Here is a 19354-nt window from a genome sequence, read left to right as displayed (position 1 = left end):
ACGAGAAAGGAGAAATTCTTTCTGATCTTGTAAGTACACAAAAAATACAACCGTAAGGGAAATATAACGGACTTCATCAGGGACTTGGTGGTCCAGTGGTTAAGAATCCACTTTCCACTGTAGGACACACACAGGTTCGATCCCTGTTCAGGGAACTAAGATCCCACGTGTGGGGGGGCAACTAAGCCTACGCACCACAGTTACCAAGCACATGCTGTCTGTAGCCTACATACCACACTAGAGAAAAGCCCTAGCACTGCAGCAAAGAGCCTGCGTGCTACAACTAAAACTCAATGGTTATAAATAAACAGATAACTTTTTTTAAGTGAAAACCAAAAAAGGAAGCCACACCATGGGAACAAAGTATTCACAATACATATATCTCAAGATTTTTAGCCAGAATATACAAAAACTTTTATTACTCAAAAATAAGATAACCCAAATAAAAAATGGACAAAATATTTTGAAAGGTATTTCCCAAAAGATATACAAATGTCAAACAAGCATATAAAAGATGCGCAACATCATCAGGAAAATACGTATTAAAACCACAGTGAGATACCATTACACATCCACTAAAATCACTGAAGTGAAAGTTGCTCAGTCATGTCTGACTCTTTGTGACTCCATGCACTATACAGTCCATGGAGTTCTTCAGGCCAAGAAATTGGAGTGGGTAGCAGATCCCTTCTCCAGCGGATCTGGCTGACCCAGGAATCAAATGGGGTCTCCTGTATTGCAGGTGGAATCTTTACCAACTGAGTTACCAGAGAAGCCCTAAAGTCACTAAAATGAAAACCAACAGCAATACCAAGCATTGACAAGGATATGGCACAACAGAAAATTAATATATTGCTGGTCAGAATGCAAAACAGTACAAATACTTTAGAAGATTCAGTTTCCTCTAAAGCTACACATATACTTACCATAAAACACAGCAATTCAATCCCCAGGTAAACATATATATTCATACACAGACTTGTGACATATGCATACAGCAATTTTATTCACGGCAGATCAAAACTTAGATGTTCATCTACAACCTAGATGTCTGTCAACAGATATGAAGAGCAAATTGTGATATATCCATACAACAGACTAGTGCTCAGCAACAAAAAGGAACACACTACACAACAGCATGGGTGAGTCTCAACACGGATGGACTTCAAAAGTATTATGCTAAGTGAAGAAGATCAGAAACAGTATATATTGTATGATCTATTTATTTGAAATTCTAGAAAAGTCAAATCAGTGTGTAGTCACAGAAAGCAAATCACTAGTTGAACAGTGTTTGTGGGGTGGAAGGGAACTGACTATAAATCAACTTTAGAGACCTTTCTGGGTGATAGAAATACTCTCCATCTTGATGGTACTGTCAAAACTCTTCAACTTACCATCGTGTCAAAACTCTTAAACTTACCATAAGTGCATTTTATCATATGCAAAATTACACTCAAAAAAGTTGACAGGATGGGCAGAGATACTGTTTTATATCCTCTCCTTCAAATTAAATCTAGAATCAATATTGTGGTCTAGCACAACGCTAAGTCAGTAGACCTTTTAAATATGCCAAACAAATGTTTGCATACTGCCTTGGAATTAAACACTGCCCATTTTCAATAGAATTTCCATGATTTAAAAAAAAAAATCTAAAATTAGAAAGAAATTTGGTTTTTGTCTCATGCTTACATTGAAATAATCTACAGTAATCTTTGTTATGAGGGACTCAAAGTAACACCCATTTTCCCTTCCTGACTTCTGAACCACTTCAGAAACAAAATGTGATGCAGAGATTTAAGTCAGATTTATTGATGAAAAAGTCTAGGTTAAAGGATATGATTGAGGTTTGTGCCAACAATGGCCACCTAGTATCAAACCCAGAATTAGACACATCTGCTCACCAAGGCATTGGCAGTCCTGAACAACTACAGGTTTCCTCTTGCAGGGACAGACAGTCTTCGCTGCAAAACATACACTTCCAGCAAGAGACCACAACATAGGCTGTCTGCAGGCATGACACATTTCAAAAAAACAAATGCAGAAAGAGGTTTGCATGTCCAGTTTTCTATCTTAAACTCCCTTTACTGGGGAGATGGCAGGGAGGAACAAAGGGAGAAACCAGAATTCCTTGGTTGATGGATGTCAAAGCACCATGGAAAAAAAGCCATCCCCTTCCCCATCCTTCTGCCTTCTCAACCAAGTATAGACTATTATTTCTCACCCTTTCTTCCACTCTGGCACGCACAGCAAGTGAGGTTCACACGTAACACACATTAAGGCACAGTTCATGGTACACTGGCTATAGGGCCATCCCCTCTTCCACTCAAGTAGGCGTATTTAATTTCACGGAGGGAAAGTGACATATTTCATTTTACTTTAGTAATGAGTGAATCATTTACAAACTTGTGTATTTTTATTATTGGCTTAAAAAAAAACATTATTTTCTCAATCCTAAAATGTCATCAATTACAAAACACAACATCAGTTTCATAATAATCCCTAAGGAAAAACACACTTAATCTACTTATTGATTTGAAGATAATTATAGAACTATGGTTCTTGTGTCAATGTACAACTCATTTAGATATATGTATGTCATGAAATCAAAGTCCAAATCAATTTTAAAAGGCTTCTGACTCATGAAGTCTGAGATTAAAGAAATTATTAACAATTTCCTGCTGCTGAGAAAGGCAGGGAAACGAGCTTTTGACGTCATTACACAAAGCACAATTTTCAAACTGAAAAGGCTATCTTGGTCAGTTATAATCATGAAAACACTAGCTTTCTGAGCCAAAGCTTTTTTAATTTAAACTCTTCTTTACAGTTTTGACATATAACATCAATTTAAAAGCTAATTTCATACTGAAGTGTACCATAAAACCCTTCACATAGGCTCCAATTAAGGTAGATCTTGGTTCAAGAGAGAGGAAACACGTATACCTGTGGCTGATTCATGTTGATGTATGGCAGAAACCATCACAATATTTGAAGCAATTATTATCCAATTTAAAAAATATAAAAAAAATTTTTTTTAAGAAAAAAAGAATTACAAAAAAATAAAAAAGATCCAGGTTTCGTGGTCTAAACTTTGCATGTGTTTATGTAGTATTTGTTAGCACATTTAAGATAAATACTTTATAATCTAAGAACCTGTTGTCTAGAGAATAATGATTCTCAAATTATCAGACATGGTCTGGATTGTATAGTGTTCTGACTAATGAGTATCTATGCCACACACATTTTCAGATAAGAATACTACAAATTATGTTCAATATAGTATTAGTGTTTAGTGTTGTTTCAGAAAGTATATTAAATATCTTTAATTATATCATTACCATGAACATCAATTATTTCCCTCAGATTGAAAGAATTTGCTATTACAGTTACCAAGCTTAGTACAGATCTATCAGTATTCACATCCTTATAAAATAATGTATGCATTTTTCCCTTCGTACACAAGAGTGCTAAGCAGTTTTGGGGGCCTGAAGAAATGAGATCCCTTTCTCCTCCATAATTCACTATTTCGTTCTCTCCTCCATCTTGCATCTAAACCATCTTATGTCTTATTTCTGTGTAAGAAAGAGACTAACCTGGCCTACTGATGTCAGTACAGAGGCAGCAGTAGGTTCATAAACAGAATCTAGTAGCTACACGCACTCCCATCCTGGATCTTGTTTCTTTTGGGTTGAGGTATGGTGGCTCAGAGGTTAAAGCATCTGCCTGCAATGTGGGAGACCGGGGTTTGATCCCTGGGTCGGAAGATCCCCTGGAGAAGGAAATGGCAACCCACTCCAGTATTCTTGCCTGAAGAATCCCATGGACGGAGGAGCCTGGTGGGCTACAGTCCATGGGGTCGCAAAGAGTCGGACACGACTGAGCGACTTCACTTCACTTCACTTCACTTCATAAACCTTATACCAACAACATTCCCCAACTGAAAGCCATCTGTCCTATAGTATCAGAAGTAGTGACTTCTCACTTCCAAGTACGGAAAAAATTACAAAGAAGTTTTCCTCCTTTCTTAAAATCAGAAGAAAGTGAGGTTAAATAAAACCAATTCAAGTGCTTCATAGAAACAGCTAACATTTACTGAGTACTTCATACACAAAACACCATACAAGGTGCCTTATATATTTTGTCTTCATATAAGAAATAAATTAATCAATCTAATTTTTTCAAAAGCTAACAACACAAATAGGCAAACCTTTAAAAGCAAAAAACCCTATTTATTCACAAACTATACAATCAACATCCATTACTCAAAACAACATATGGAACAGTAAGTGCACATTTATCTACACACCATCTACCTGCCCTTGAAGAATATGCATTATTTAACAAAATAAAATATCATTAATTTTTTTTTGATCTTTCTAAAACAAACTTCTCTAACCAGAGCTAACTATCTGATATAACTTTGGGGGGAAAAATAGTACTTTTCAAGGCAAATGCTGGCTTCTCCAACTCTGAAAAAAAGAAGTAAGCATTCCACTAAAAAAAATGTTTTTCAGTCATCTTAGACCGTTACATGTACATGCTCCCAGTGGGCAAGATAAAATTCCTTAAAATAAAAAGTAACTTACTTCCTCTCTAACAAGGATAAAATACCAATACTAGCTTCCTGAGTTTCAGAAGTAACAGTACTCAGCAGTTCTATATAACTGTACTAAAATAATAATTAACATTAGCAATGTCAGTACTGATTTGTGGATGTGATGGTGACCTTTCAATGAAATATATCCTTCAATATATCCTTTCTATTCATGGGATTAAACCATAAATCACACTTCAATTTCTGTGTATGTTGCGCCTAACGTTATTCACTCCTTTATTTCAATAACATATCTACTTTTCCCCCTCAATTTTTAGAAAAGTATAATTGAGTCATTTAAAATTGTGATTGTTTCTCATTTCACTGAGCAGTTCCATAAAAGTTAACTAGAAAAGGAATTCTAAACCATCAGCTAGGAAATTACAGCAAGAAATAAATTGTTTTTAATCTTTTAAAAATAAGGAAAAGAAAATACTGCTTTTGACTGGGAAAATAGTAGTGTAATTTGTTATGATGTTATCTGTAAGAGCCACTGATTTTTTTAAAAATGCACATCTTTAAAATGACTCACTTGGTGCTAAGGATTACTCTATCTACCTTAATAATTTAAAAAATAAACCATGATTCTGACATTTGTCAGTATCTCACACATCTAACAAATACTGAAAGTGGCAACTATCATTGTTATAATAATTATAAAGTTAAAAGCACAAATCAAAAGAGAAACTTCATAAAATGTTCAGCATACACATTTGCATGCATTTTCAAACTTTCAAGATCCTGCATAGGACCAAATGACAACTCTGAATCAAAATGAGTATCAAAAAGATTCAAGCTTCGTGACGGACTTACTCTAATGAAACAAGAGAAAAAGAAGAGTGAATAGGAATAGCGGTATATTTCTAGCAGGGAAAGAAGCCTACTTCCTTTATTATAAAACAAAAATCAACAAGTCAATATTTTAATAACACTGGCCATCAAGTTATTCACTATTTGAGAACTTGCTTTTCAAGTGGTATCTTGAAAATGCATTCACTTATATATTTTGATTAAATTAAGCTTCTTAATCAAAAAACCATGTACTCAATTTTAATCTTGAGCTGAAATCATGCCTCATCAAAGTACAGTCCAAAAACTATACAATAATTCTTTCACTTAAGTTTTATATGTCTCATCTGAAAAACTTATTTAACAAGCAGGAATTTTACCCTGTTTCTCCAGACTAAAAGCCCCCACGCCTAAAATTTAAGTGGTAATCAAAGATGGATTCAAAGGACTCTTGCTAAGCTTCATCGGGCTTTGATAAAAACAGAGGCATCCGGTGGTGCAGCACCATCTTCCTTCTCGGTCACAGTCTCTACAGTCCCAGAAGCTGACACAATAACCATTGTTTTATTTGCTGCAACTGTCTTCTGTTTTTCAGCAATAGCTGCACAAACAGCAACAATCTCATCACTTTCAAAGTCATAGTCAGGAATTGACTTGGGTGAGAAATGTGTTACTTCTGCTGGTACTTCACTCTTTTTAATCCTCTCTGCTACTTTCTGCTGCTCCTGGAGTGTTCTTGCCCAAGAAAGGTCTTCTTTCCATATCTCAGGGTTCATTGGATAGATGTGAAGGGCTACTTGAAAACTTCGAATTGCCTACAGGGGAGAAAAGGTCAGACTTCTTTGCTTAGTTTTAGTAAGGAATGTATTTAATATAATCCACAATATGTTTCTCTCTCTCTTTTTCTCACCATATTACAATGTAAAGATGGAAGTTAGAGCTGTGCTGGATATGATGGTTATGGTTTAAAAAAATGGTAAATGTATTGGAATGATGGTTATGGTTAAAAAAACAATCAAATAGTATAAAAGAAAGTAGCTGACAAAACTGTTGATAAGGACCAAAAAGTCCATTAAAATAGAGGTATTGATATGATGACTCAAAACAAGTCAAATGCATTGTTCAGCTTCTGGAAATCAGCAAACATGTAAATCTGGGGATTTCTTGGGCCAGCTCATGATCAGAAAGGCATCAGGAATGCCTGTCTTTGAAGCCAAAAGTTTAGGTCATAATAATGATAACATGTCTTAAGTGTCACAAGAGGGCAAAGAAGAACATTATATATAATGATAAAAGAATCAATGAACCAGAAAAACATAATAATTATAAATATATACACACCCAACATCAGAACATTTAAGTATATAAAGTAAACACTGACAGAACTGAAGGGAGAAACATATAGCAATAAAGTATTAGTAGGAGACTTCAATGTCCTACTTTCAATAACGGATAGAACATTCCAACATAAGATCAATAAGGAAACAGAAGACCTGAACAACACTACAGACCAAAGGGACCTAACAGACAAATATAGAAAGACTCATCCAACAGCAGCAGAACACACATTATTCTCAAGAACACACAGAACGTTTTCCAGGACAGATCACATCTCAGGTCACAAAACAAGTCTTAAATTTAAGAAGACATACCAAGTATCTTTTCTGAACTACAAGAGGATAAAGCTAGAAATCAATAGAACTGGAAAAACTCACAAATACGTGGAAATTAAGCAGCATACTCTTGAACAACCAGTGAGTCAAAGAAGAACTCAAAAGAGAAATTAAAATGTATCTTGAAATGAAAATCAAACTATAACATCCTGACGCTACAGGATGGTATATTTGCAAAAGCAAAACTAACTATAAGTTTATAGTGATAAATGTTATGTTTAAAACAGAAAAGATCTCAAGCAAAAACCTAACTTTACACCTCAAAGAATTAGAAAATGAAAAACAAAGTAAGCCTGTGACCATTTTCTAACATACACACTCAGCTCCACATAAAAATCTAAATATTACTCATAGATACATATCCAACTATTGACTTTTAACTTACTCCCTGTTTAATTTACCTATGCATTTTCTTACGTTTTTGTCCATATGGATTATTAAGAACTGTTAGATGTTAAAAATTTTAGCTTGTTTTCAATATATTTTTTACAGTATTCCCTTCATTATGACAATAAATAAAGTTATTTTTTCTATTCCAATGTTTCAAAATAACAGCTTAAGTTTATCTAAAAATCAAAAATTTAGATTTTTTTCCAAATAGAGTCCTAAAATCATACTAAATGCGGGGGGGGGGGGGGGAAACCACTTTTGATTCCTCCAATAATTTCACAATATAAATAAGAAAGAAATTTACCAAGGGGAAAAATGTAACAGTTGAACCACTGGTACTCTTATTTTGAAAACTTAAAATACTGAATAATTTTACTTTCATTAGCTGGTTCAAAATAGCTCTGTTGCTTCATCTGCACTTTATTTTCTTTCTTTATAGGACAATCTTTGCTATATGTCCTAGAGATTTTCTCCATTACCGTAAATACTTATATGTAAAACAGATAATGATGTAAGGTTTTATTAAAAGAGAAATGGGTAAAAAGTATTATAAGCTAGACTTCTGTTTGTTTTGCAATTAACCTGTTAGAAAACTAAATTCCTTTAATTTCTTTTTCCAACTGTGATATGATTTAAGTCTTCAGACAAAAGAGAGAAAAGATGACTATGTCAAATGGCAAGGAAAAAAAACAATCTCTGGTTAAACTTGTTTCCATCGCTATGAATCTTCCTTCAGACTACAATTCTGAAATTATTTCAATCCTTTTCTCATCAAGATTCTATACGATTTTTGAGAATTTGATAAATAACCTATTTGGTAATTAGAAATAATCATATATTTAACAAGAGTACCGGAAAAATCTAAGTTATCCACAACTTACTAAAACCATTACTAGTAATGTTAAAACAACTTCTTTGGGATATTTTGCTTGTTTTGTTTTCAACTATAAAAGTCTAATAAAAGTATGAAAAATTTTAATTTACTTGATGACACAGAGGAAATCTGGCACCACTATATTAGATTTGCAAACACCTGTTAGGAAATTAGCTGTTAGGTATATGTAGTTCAGTCAAAACAAAAATGAAAAGAAGACAATGCTCACAGCCAACTCTGACCTACTGAGCCTTTGCTACATACAAGGTATAGTCCAGATAAGGTGAGAAATTCATTAAGTACCAGTTTATAGTAAACTTTATACAATGAATACTTCAATTTCATAAGCTTCTACCCTTTTCCATTTCTCTGCTCACCAATCTTAGCAACTTTTCAGTCTAAAGTATTTATCACCATTATTCTTCCGTATTCTTTCTTCCTTCTTCAACACAATCTTTTGGTGGTTTTGTCTCCATAGTGCTACTGTATCACTTTATAATGGGGGTAAACTGAGTGATGCAATGAACTAATCTAAAAGTTATTTTATATTTAAATAAGGTTTACCAAATGCCAACATTTATTGTTGTTTTTTTTAATTCCCATGATGCCAAATACCTGAAAAATATTCTGATCCTGATATACTGTAACTGACATTTGTAATGGAAAAAAGATGATCAGTAATAAGCGAGCAGTGTTTATGGGTTAATACCTTTAAAAGGTTACTTGCTATTTACCTTTTGTGTAGATCTGATAAACGACTATTTACTTTTGGTTCAACTGATCAAAAACATGTCAAAATAAAACGTCATCACTGTAATAATCTGACTTCCTTACCAAGACTATCTCTCCTAATCCAAGTTGAGCACGCCCCAAAGTCTGCCAAGATTCCCATGAATGTGGATTTCTCTGGACAGCCATTTCTGCAGCATGAACTGCTGGGAACATTTCATGAAGAGACATTAGGACCTATGGCCAAAAAAGAAGAAACCCATCAGTAACATTCATAAATTAGCAAACTAAAAACTAAACAAAAAAAAATAGACAGTCATATATAAACAACTCTCCATTTTTGAAAATACATTTTTAGTCTGGAAAATAAAACATTTTCGTGGTTTTAACCCTCTCCTCTGCTGCTGCTGCTGCTGCTGCTGCTAAGTCACTTCAGTCATGTCCGACTCTGTGTGACCCCACAGACGGGAGCCCACCAGGCTCCCCCATCCCTGGGATTCTCCAGGCAAGAACACTGGAGTGGTTGCCATTTCCTTCTCCAATGCATGAAAAGTGAAAGTGAAGTCGCTCAGTTGTGTCCGACTCCTAGCGACCCCATGGACTGCAGCCTACCAGCCTCCTCCATCCATGGGATTTTCCAGGCAAGAGTACTACTCAGGGTTAAAAGTTATATTCTTCTTATTCCTGAAATAATTATGAAAAATATATTCTCTTTGCAACTGTTGAACCCTACTGCATGCATACATGCTAAGCTGCTTCAGTTGTGTCCAACTCTTTGCAACCCTATGGACTTTGTAACCCTATGGACTATAGCCCACCAGGCTTCTCTGTCCATGAAATTCTCCAGGCAAGAATACTGGAGAAGGTTGCCACTTCCTCCTCCAGAGGTTCTTTCCAACCAGGGATCAAACCCATGTCTCTTATGTCTCCTGCATTCACAGGCATGTTCTTTAACAATAGCACCACCTGGAAAGCCCCAACTAAATCAGATAGCCATATTCTGGCCATGATGGCTCACAACTATTTGAACTCCAACTCCCCTTCTATTTACTCAACTTACAATGTGTTTTTTAGGGAACCCCAGGTCCTTCTGTCAAACTAGGTAAATTTAAATTTTGGTTCAACCACCCATCTTGTCCTACATGAACATTTTCCTGCTATAAAAATCATTTAAACACACCACCAGCCTGCCCACAATTAGGTTCTCCAAATCATACACACCAGAAACATCAAGGCGTTCCAGGACCCTCTACTTCAATTTATGGGGAAGTGCTGGCTTTTATCTATAAAATTTTGACCATTTGCATTTCACAAGATTTACGACACTACCATTATCAAGTTCCAAATAAAACAACTCATTGCATACAGCTTGCCACAATCCTACCTTTAATATATACATGTTTAAGATTAAAAATTAAAGGCTTATCCAAATGAAGGTCCTCACAGCATTTCATTTAGTAGAAAATAATTTATTTGGGTTTTTCCTGGACAAATTAAAATCAGATCTGAAAAAGGATGTGCCCTATGTTTTGGATCATCATCTGAAAGACATGCTAGGTGGGCACATCAGGCTGAATTGCAACTATTCCATGCCAGAAGTATGTTAGTGCTCTGTCTGAGATTTTAAAAGTCTCTTGAATAGTCTAATAGAAGTACTCCAGGAGAAGGCAATGGCACCCCACTCCAGTACTCTTGCCTGGAGGATCCCATGGACGGGGGAGCCTGGTGGGCTACAGTCCATGGGGTTGCTGAGGGTCGGACACGACTGAGCGACTTCACTTTCACTTTTCACTTTCATGCATTGGAGAAGGAAATAGCAACCCACTCCAGTGTTCTTGCCTGGAGAATCCCAGGGACGGGGGAGCCTGGTGGGCTGCCGTCCATTGGGTCACACAGAGTCGGACACGACTGAAGCGACTTAGCAGCAGCAGCAGCAGCAGCAGCAGCAGAGGTTTTCTTTATGAACTTTCCCACAAAACATTAAAAATGTATTTATAAGTACAAATGTTATTTTTACACTATTAATAAACTGAGTCTATTCTGACCTTTTGCTATGGACCAGGCTGTTCTAAGAGAAATAACTTCATCCAGAATCCAATTCATCCTCATTCTGAAGAGACTGAGTTACTGTTAAGTCCACTACAATTAATTTCCAAGGAAAGCTAATACATTTCATCTATTTAAGAGATCACCAGTGACTTTTAAAAGATACCCATCACTCATATCTTAAGCATAGTTAGGTTGAAATAAAAATTAGTTTCAATATTAAGGTAAACAAACTTCTAATTTGATGCATGAGGAAAGAGCCATAAATAATAAGGTGACATATGTTTTCCCCAAATAAACAAATTGTACTTAACAAAAGAAAATGGGAGGAAATATTCTTTTGGCTCATCACTGCTCACATCACAAACAGTGCAATTTCACAATGAAAGGGAAATTCTTCATAACCATTACCTGTGATTTCATCTCATACAGGGTAGCATCATTTGGGGTTAACTGTAGTGCTTCATCCCACTTCTGAATGGCCTCTCGGTATCTATAGTTGTTAAAGTTACATTAGTATTCTATTTTCAGTAAGTCTTTGAGAATACAAGACCAAATTTAAAGGTCAGAAAATAAGAAATAACTGTTTACCAAGAACTATCTCTATTCAATAACTGATAAGGATGATGTTACACAAGCAGAAAAATTTAAGAGATGAAGGGAGAGGACAGCAAATAACAAAATAGTTTTTTTAAAAAAGGACAGCAAAAGCAAAATATAAATTAAAAAAGACTGGAAATTTTCCCTGAAAATTTATTTTCTGGGCTAAGAAAGCACCACAGAATTTCTTTTTTTCTCTAATCTTAGTGTCTGCATATGTTGTCACTCATTTCAAATGGATTACAAAGGATTACTTTCTCTCTCAAGAATTTATAATCCAGTTGCAACCCCTGACCCTACTGCAGCAATCTAGCTGACAGAGATGACAATTTAAGACGCTGCCAGGTCATTCTGTAAACATTCTTCAGTATTTAGTTTCTCTGTCTATAAGCTCCATGAGTCCAGGGATCGTATTTTATTTATCACTATCAATATACAGTAAGTTTATAAGATGTGGGTCATATGAATGAAAACCAGTATGGAGACAGTGATTTCCACCATCATCTTCTTTTCACTGATGTTCTCCCAGTCATGACTCTCTTCTGAGTCAACATCTCCACCTAGATTCCCTATAGACACCTCAGACTCAATATGCCCCAAACTGATCTTAGCATACTCCATACTAAATCTGCAGAATTATACATATATCCTTATGTATGTTTATACATATATCCTTATGGCTGATTTACACTGTTGTACAGCAGAAACCAATACAATACTGTAAAACAATTATCCTCCAATTTTATAAATCTGCAGAAATACAGCAGCATTTTCTTTTTTAAATAAAATTAAGGAAAGATTAAGTCCTACACATTATCCAAAGCAGTCATCCTCATAGCATTCTTCCCAAGCAGTTAACTCATGTATACTTTAATATTTCTAGGAGGACAAAGTTCAAATTAAGAGAATATTCTTCATTATAACAAGCTGAAACTTTCTGTACCTTTCCATCAATGCTACTCATCCTCTCTTTTAGAGCTAAACAGAAAATATATAATCCACCAGTTTTGATGGTGGATGGTGGGTGATCTAGGGAGGTTTTGGAGGAGAAAAAAATGCACACACGCACGCGCGCACACACACACACACATACACACTGGTCCCTGCTTCAGATCAATGAGACATTTCTGGAGTAGGGACCAAGCATCTGTATTTTTAAAAAGTTCCCTAGGTTATACTAGTAAAAACCAGGGTTGTGAACCACTGATAATCTCTCTCTTGGTATATTAAGCCCTACCACGTGCTGTCTTCTCCTGAATCACTTCCAGCTACCCTTCATTTCCTCTACATATTCTTGCACATAATTTCCTAACTACTACGTGACCATAACAACCAAAAATGTGGGCTGACCTGCACTGATTTAAGCAGGGAGCAGAAAACTAAAGGCAGAATTAGGTAGAAAATACAAAGTTAAATAACATTAAAAAAGTAAAAACATTTTCACCATGCTATAGCATCCCTGTACTAGTAAATAATACAAATGGCAATACCATTTCCAAGGTCTCATGCCAGTGTGGCAAATCCTAGACTACATCTGCCACATAGCCAACTCCATGCCTAGCAGCAGGCGTGAGGGTGGACAGGGTGGCAGGGAACTTTAGAAAGTCTGCCTTAACTGCCATATGGGTTGTATCAATGGCTATTACTTTGTAGCAGCAGTCCACATACAAGGATAAGCTGAAGATTCACCCCACAATGGCTGGCAGTCTTTGTTTCTAGGCAAACCACATCTGAATATGCAGAAATGATGATGAGAACTACTATTAATATCTTCTATACTTATAGGGTCCCCTGCTGAGCTCTGAGAAGATATCTGTTTGAAGACTGTGTTTAACTCTGGGAGAAAGACCACTCGATTTTAGGAACTACTAATGATTTGAAGATAGACAGACCATCGTTCACCTCGTTTTATGATGCGCCTCCAATGCTCTGCTCCCCTGCCTCTGCCTGAGTATTTTCTCTGTAAGGCACATCACAGCCTTCTTGGACTTAACAACAAACACTACAAAGCACCTCTGCACTACACTTGGGGGCCTTTTAAAACAGCAAAACCACCAAGAAAAAGCAAAAAATGTGGAAAACGTAACACGAAAGAGACCACAGAGAGGATGCTTGTTTTCACTGTGAGAGCTAAAATACAAAGGCAGAAGGAGTCTTTTGACTCAGCTGAGAACTCAGCTGGGAAAGCACCTGGAAACTCATTTGGGGCTTACAAATATATTTAAAATGAGTAAGTGAGCTCACAAATACAGAATCCATGAATGAAGACTGTATTTAAGAAGCAATGTTACAGCATTTTGTCAATGTCAAATAAAATGTCACTAAATACAAACGGTAATTACTTTTCACTAAAATTATGGTAGATTTCTATCATACAATTTTATGTGCTCATGCGGAAATACCAAAACAAATACAAAAGCTACTCCTATACAGCTCTGCGCTTCATGTGTTTAGTTATGTCTGACTCTTTGCAGCCCCATGGACTACGGCCCTCCAGGCTCCTCCGCCCACAGAATTTTCCAGGCAAGAATACTGGAGTGGGGTGCCATTTCCTTCTCCAGGGGATCTTCCCAACCCAGGGATCAAACCCGCATCTCTTGCGACTCTTGCATTGACAGGCGGGTTCCTTACCACTAGTGCCACCTGGGAAGTCCCTCCTATACAGACACATTTTAGTAAATCAGTAGCTAATGCAGGATTCATCACTTTATTTCCTTTTAAAACTCTATTATCAAGAACATTAAAGTTTTCACCTTATTTTATATTGTGTTCCTAATATTTATAATCATTGTTTTCCCAAAATGCTTAATGATAGAAGTAACTTATCCAGCTTAGTTTATCAGAAGTGGCTTACCACTGTTAAGTATATAATTTTTGAAATTAGAGTTTGCTTCCTTGATTTTGGAAGAGCTTTTACAGAGAAACTATAAAGATGTTAAAAGTAGCTTTAGACAGATTTGACTGAAACGTGTATGATTTCCAATGCAGGTAGATCAGATTTCAAGTTTTAGATAATGCTCAATACACTAAATTAAGCCAAAACAAAAAAATTCTATAAATTATTTTGAGTTTTCCTGTCTAGAATTTAGAATAACATTCTGAAGAAATCAAGGAAAAAATAACGTATAGTTCCATATAATGAGCACTCATAGTAAAGAACCTAACTTCCCAAAACTTCAGGAAGGCTCAGAGAGAAAGAAAAAAAAGGGAGTAAAAACAATGGAAGAGAAAAAGTATACTTCCTAACTACATATTCTCTCAGGACAGTCATACTGAAGGAGAGGGGATCTGGAACAGGAAGAAGTACTGAAATGATGCTCAGACTACAGTACATACTGTATAGAGATACAATATAAATACACTTTAAAAAGAAATGTTGAGGGACTTTCCTGGTGGTCCAGTGGTTAAGAATCCACCTCCCAAGGCAAGCAACACAGATTTGATCCCTGGTCCAGGAAGATCCACAAGCCGCAGAGAACTAAACCCACGCACCACAGCTACTGGGCCTGTGCTCTAGAGCCTCGTGTTCTGAAGCGAGCTGCAGTTTCTCAGCCCACACACCCTGCAGTCTATGCTCTGCACGGACAGAAGCCCCCGCAATGCAAAGCACACCACAACTCAAGAATCGCCTCTACTCACTGCAACTAGAGAAAGGCTGCTTGCAGCAACAAAGACCTAGCGCGGTCAAAAATACATAACATCAAGTAAAATTAAATTAAGCTAAAAATAAATTTAAAAAAAATTTTAAATAATTAGAAACGCTGGGTTGGCCAAAAAGTTCCTTCCTTTTTTCCCATAAAATCTCATGGGAAAACCCAAATGAACTTTTTGGCCAATCCAATACTAAACTGCTCTGAATTTTAGTCACCATTCTTTATTGAAACTATGTCATAAATAGTTTCAATATAAATAGTCATAAATAAAGTCACCAAACTTTACTGAAACTAAGTCATAAAGTCTACTTTCAGTAATAATTTAAACTATCTACTTACACAAAAGAAGAAACAGGTCTTTAAAGGTTTCTAATTTATTAGAGACAAGAACTAATAATTTATAAAGGATCAATCCACTCTGGAAACAGGAAGGAGCTCTGAAATTACTTGGAGGTGCAAACACACTGAATAAAGATCATTTTCAAAAGCATATAAAAGCAATAATGCCAACTGCTAATTAGTAAAGGACATTTCTTAGTTATTGTATTGAACGCAGTTGCTCTATTCCACCCCTTGTGACACTAGACGATGAGAATTTTCTTAAAAACTTCTAAAAAGTTGTAATTTTAATATCAGATTCTTCCTTTAATATAAATTTTTTACTTCAGATACAAAAATTACTTAAAATATTTTACTATCTCTATTACTCCATTCATTTAGCTTACACATACATGTCACAAAATAAAATTCACTGGCAATTAATTCCAGTACAATTTGGATCCAATAAAAACATTCACAAATAAATGGGCTGGACTATAGCAAGTTTCTATACTTAAATGATGGAGAAGGCAATGGCAAACCACACCAGTACTCTTGCCTGGAAAATCCCATGGGTGGAGGAGCCTGGTGGGCTGCCGTCTCTGGGGTTGCAGAGTTGGACACAACTGAAGCAACTTAACAGCAGCAGCATACTTAAATGATAAATATGATAAAATCATAATAAAGGCAACAATAAAGAGTAATTCTCTTCACCTAGATGAACTCAATCACTTGTCTTCTCGCTCTCTTGGAGAAGCCTTCTGCTGAATACTGGCTCACGGTGTCTTTGTAAAACTATTTGAGGGGTGCTTCCCTAATGGCTCAGTAGTAAAGAATCCATCTACCAAAGCAGGAGACAAGAATTCGATCCCTGATCCGGAAGATCCCACATGCCTTGGAGCATTTAAGCCTGTGCGCCACAACTGTCAAGACTGTTCTCTAGAACCTGCCTGTGATCCGCAATAAAGAGAAGGCACGTCAATGAGAAGTCCATGCACAGCAACTAGAGTAGCCTCTGCTTGATGCAACTAGAGAAAAGCTCATCCAGCCAAAAATAAATAAATAAATAACTTAAAAAAAAAACTACTTGAAACTTTACATTTATTTCCATGTTTATTTAAACTAAAAGCTCTATGTAGACAGTGTAATAGGTATTTTGTTCACCAAAGTATATGCAGCTGTAGCAACTATAGGATGAACTGGAACTCTATGGAAGGGGCCTGACCAGAAAATATCAGCCACTGCCTAATTCAAAACTGTAAATGGCGTAATTAGAAATGTAGTCTTAAGAGTCCTAATGACCAAAAACAAAAAACAAAAAGGAGTCCTAATGAATTTCAGTGCCATGTCTGACTCTTCGCACTCATGGACTGTGGGCTGCCAGGCTCCTCTTTCCATGGAATTCTTCAGGCAAGAACACTGGAGTGGGTAGACATTCCCTTCTCCAGGGGATGGATATTCCTGATCCAAGGATCGAATCCGGGTCTCCTGCATTGCAGACAGATTCTTTATCATCTAAGCCACCAGGGAAGCCTGTATTTGGAGAACCTAGCAATGAAAATAAACCAAACTTTTGGGCTAAGGTAAATACATTATTTGAAAAATTAATCCCAGTGATCAATGAAGAATTTTCAGTTCATAAGATAAATGTAAAAATCCTAAATAAAGGATTAGCCATTAAATCCAGCAACTTAGTAAGGTATAAAACCACATGACCATGTAGGATACACTTCAGAAAACCATTGCAAAAGGTTTCATGAGATGATGGAGGAAAAGATTACATGACACTCAACAATGCTTACTATAATTTAATATCCATTTTTTATTATTTATAGCTATTATCTATATGATTTTTAACAAAAAAATACATACATCATTGAAGAAATTTAGTTCCTTGGTGCTGCTGCTGCTGCTGCTAAGTCGCTTCAGTCGTGTCCGACTCTGTGCAACCCCACAGACGGCAGCCCACCAGGCTCCCCTGTCCCTGGGATTCTCCAGGCAAGAACACTGGGGTGGGCTGCCATTTCCTCCTCCTCCTTGGTGCGATTATACACTAAATATTAATCATATTGACATTAGCTCTAAAAGTATTAACTACATCACCCCAAAAAAGTGGCATATTATGAGTGATTATAAGCTTTTCTCTAACATTTCCAAATGTTATTATAGACACTATATGAAAAATTTTGGAAGTATGCTATGTTCTATCATCTTTCTCTTGAAAGTTAAATTATTCCTTCTTAATAATTCTGATACTCATAATTTTCTAATTTATAGTAGAGTAGTAAATTCCATAGGATTTAACAGTAGCAAGTTGATCTCTCCCAGTCTTAGCCTATCTGTCCAATCTTTTTTTTTTTTTTTTTTTACTTTTTGGCCATGCCATGTGGCATCTTCCCAGACCAGGGATCAAACCCACACCCGCTGCGGTGGAAGTGCAAAGTCTTAACCACTGGACCACCAGAGAAGTTCCTAAGCTGCATCTCTGCCTCGTCTCTACCCACATATCTACCCTTAGTGTACAAATGTGCACATTAAGGTTCCCATTCCTCCCCCTCCTCACCTAGTCAAAGGCTCTCTGTCCTCTGAGACCAAGTAAAAATCCTCTTTTCTCATGAAAACCATGAGTACCATTTAACTGGCCACAAAGTCACACTTCTAAGTACTTTATGTTTTACTAAACACTTTCCATACAATTACCTAACACACCATTATTTTCATAGAAAGTTAATTCACTTAGTACTCACCAAGTTCTATAAGACTGGCATTATTTGTTCTCATTTTACTGAGACCATTGACCAGAGAGTAGTTACAGAAGTAGTCCAAAGACACATGAGAAACCAGGACTTGAAGCGCGCTCTTAGAACTACATGACCAATGCTTTCTCCAATGACCCCAATGTTGTTTTCATTTAATTTTTCTCTAATTCTTCCATGTATTTTTATCTTCTCTTTACTAATGAATTCAAGGACCAAAGGGTGGGTTTGCTTATATTCTCTACAACACCCAGAACATGGCTGGGCACAGAAAAGGTGCTAATATCACTGATTCTGCCTAACTAATTTGTCCTTTCCTTCTCCAAGAGAAGTCTTGGAAAGCAGCAGAGAGAAGCATGGAAGATAGCAAGAAGGGACAGGAGCTAGCATGCTTCCAAAACATTTAAACAAAAAGGAAAGAAGTAAAAACAAAATTCTACCCTAAGACAAAAGTAGCAGACACCTTAATTCTTTTTTGTTTCATCTCACCATTCTAGGTACAGAAATTACAAGAAATTCCCAAGACCAGGTGAATGGAAATATGGGTAGAAAGAAATCAAGAGATTAGAAGTAGGGGTATCTTAAGACTCTGAGAAGAGCCATTGTGGCTTTGGGGAAGGGTCTGGAGGCCAAGGTCAGCATAGTAATGGTCCATACAGTGAGTATTTCGGGCTTTGTGAGCCACAGTCTCTGACACAACTACTCAATCTGCTGTAGCACAAAATCAGTCACAGGCAATACACAAAGAAAAGTACCTGCTTGTGTCCCAATACAAGTTTATTTATAAAAGCAGACTTCGGTGTGCCAACCCCTACTCTAGTTGCCCTGTGCGTGCCAAGTCACTTCAGTCATGTCCAACTCTTTGCAACCCTATGGACTGCAGCCTGACAGGCTCCTCTGTCCATTGGATTCTCTCAGCAAGAATACTGGAGAGG

At 36.5% G+C, this 19354-nt stretch overlaps 1 protein-coding gene across 5 annotated transcripts in view; it reads right to left on the bottom strand.

Annotated features, from left to right (window-relative positions):
- Nucleotides 1–982: 982 nt before the first annotated feature.
- Nucleotides 983–19354, bottom strand: part of TTC33 (tetratricopeptide repeat domain 33) — a 29900-nt gene continuing 11528 nt past the window's right edge. For 4 of the 5 annotated variants that reach the window (XM_027520089.1, XM_027520090.1, XM_027520088.1 and 1 more), the window contains exons 3-5: nt 11504–11585; nt 9152–9283; nt 4067–6195 (exon numbers count right to left, since the gene is read on the bottom strand). In XM_027520089.1, the coding sequence (XP_027375890.1) occupies nt 5842–6195; nt 9152–9283; nt 11504–11585 (568 nt within the window). In that variant the 3' untranslated portion in view covers nt 4067–5841. Of the gene's footprint in view, nt 6196–9151; nt 9284–11503; nt 11586–19354 lie in introns of all 5 variants that reach the window. The other variant, XM_027520087.1, reaches the window with a different exon arrangement.

Source organism: Bos indicus x Bos taurus, chromosome 20 (assembly GCF_003369695.1).
Source record: "Bos indicus x Bos taurus breed Angus x Brahman F1 hybrid chromosome 20, Bos_hybrid_MaternalHap_v2.0, whole genome shotgun sequence".
NCBI classification, from domain to species: domain Eukaryota; kingdom Metazoa; phylum Chordata; class Mammalia; order Artiodactyla; family Bovidae; genus Bos; species Bos indicus x Bos taurus.
This window is presented reverse-complemented; position numbering and strand designations above follow the sequence as displayed.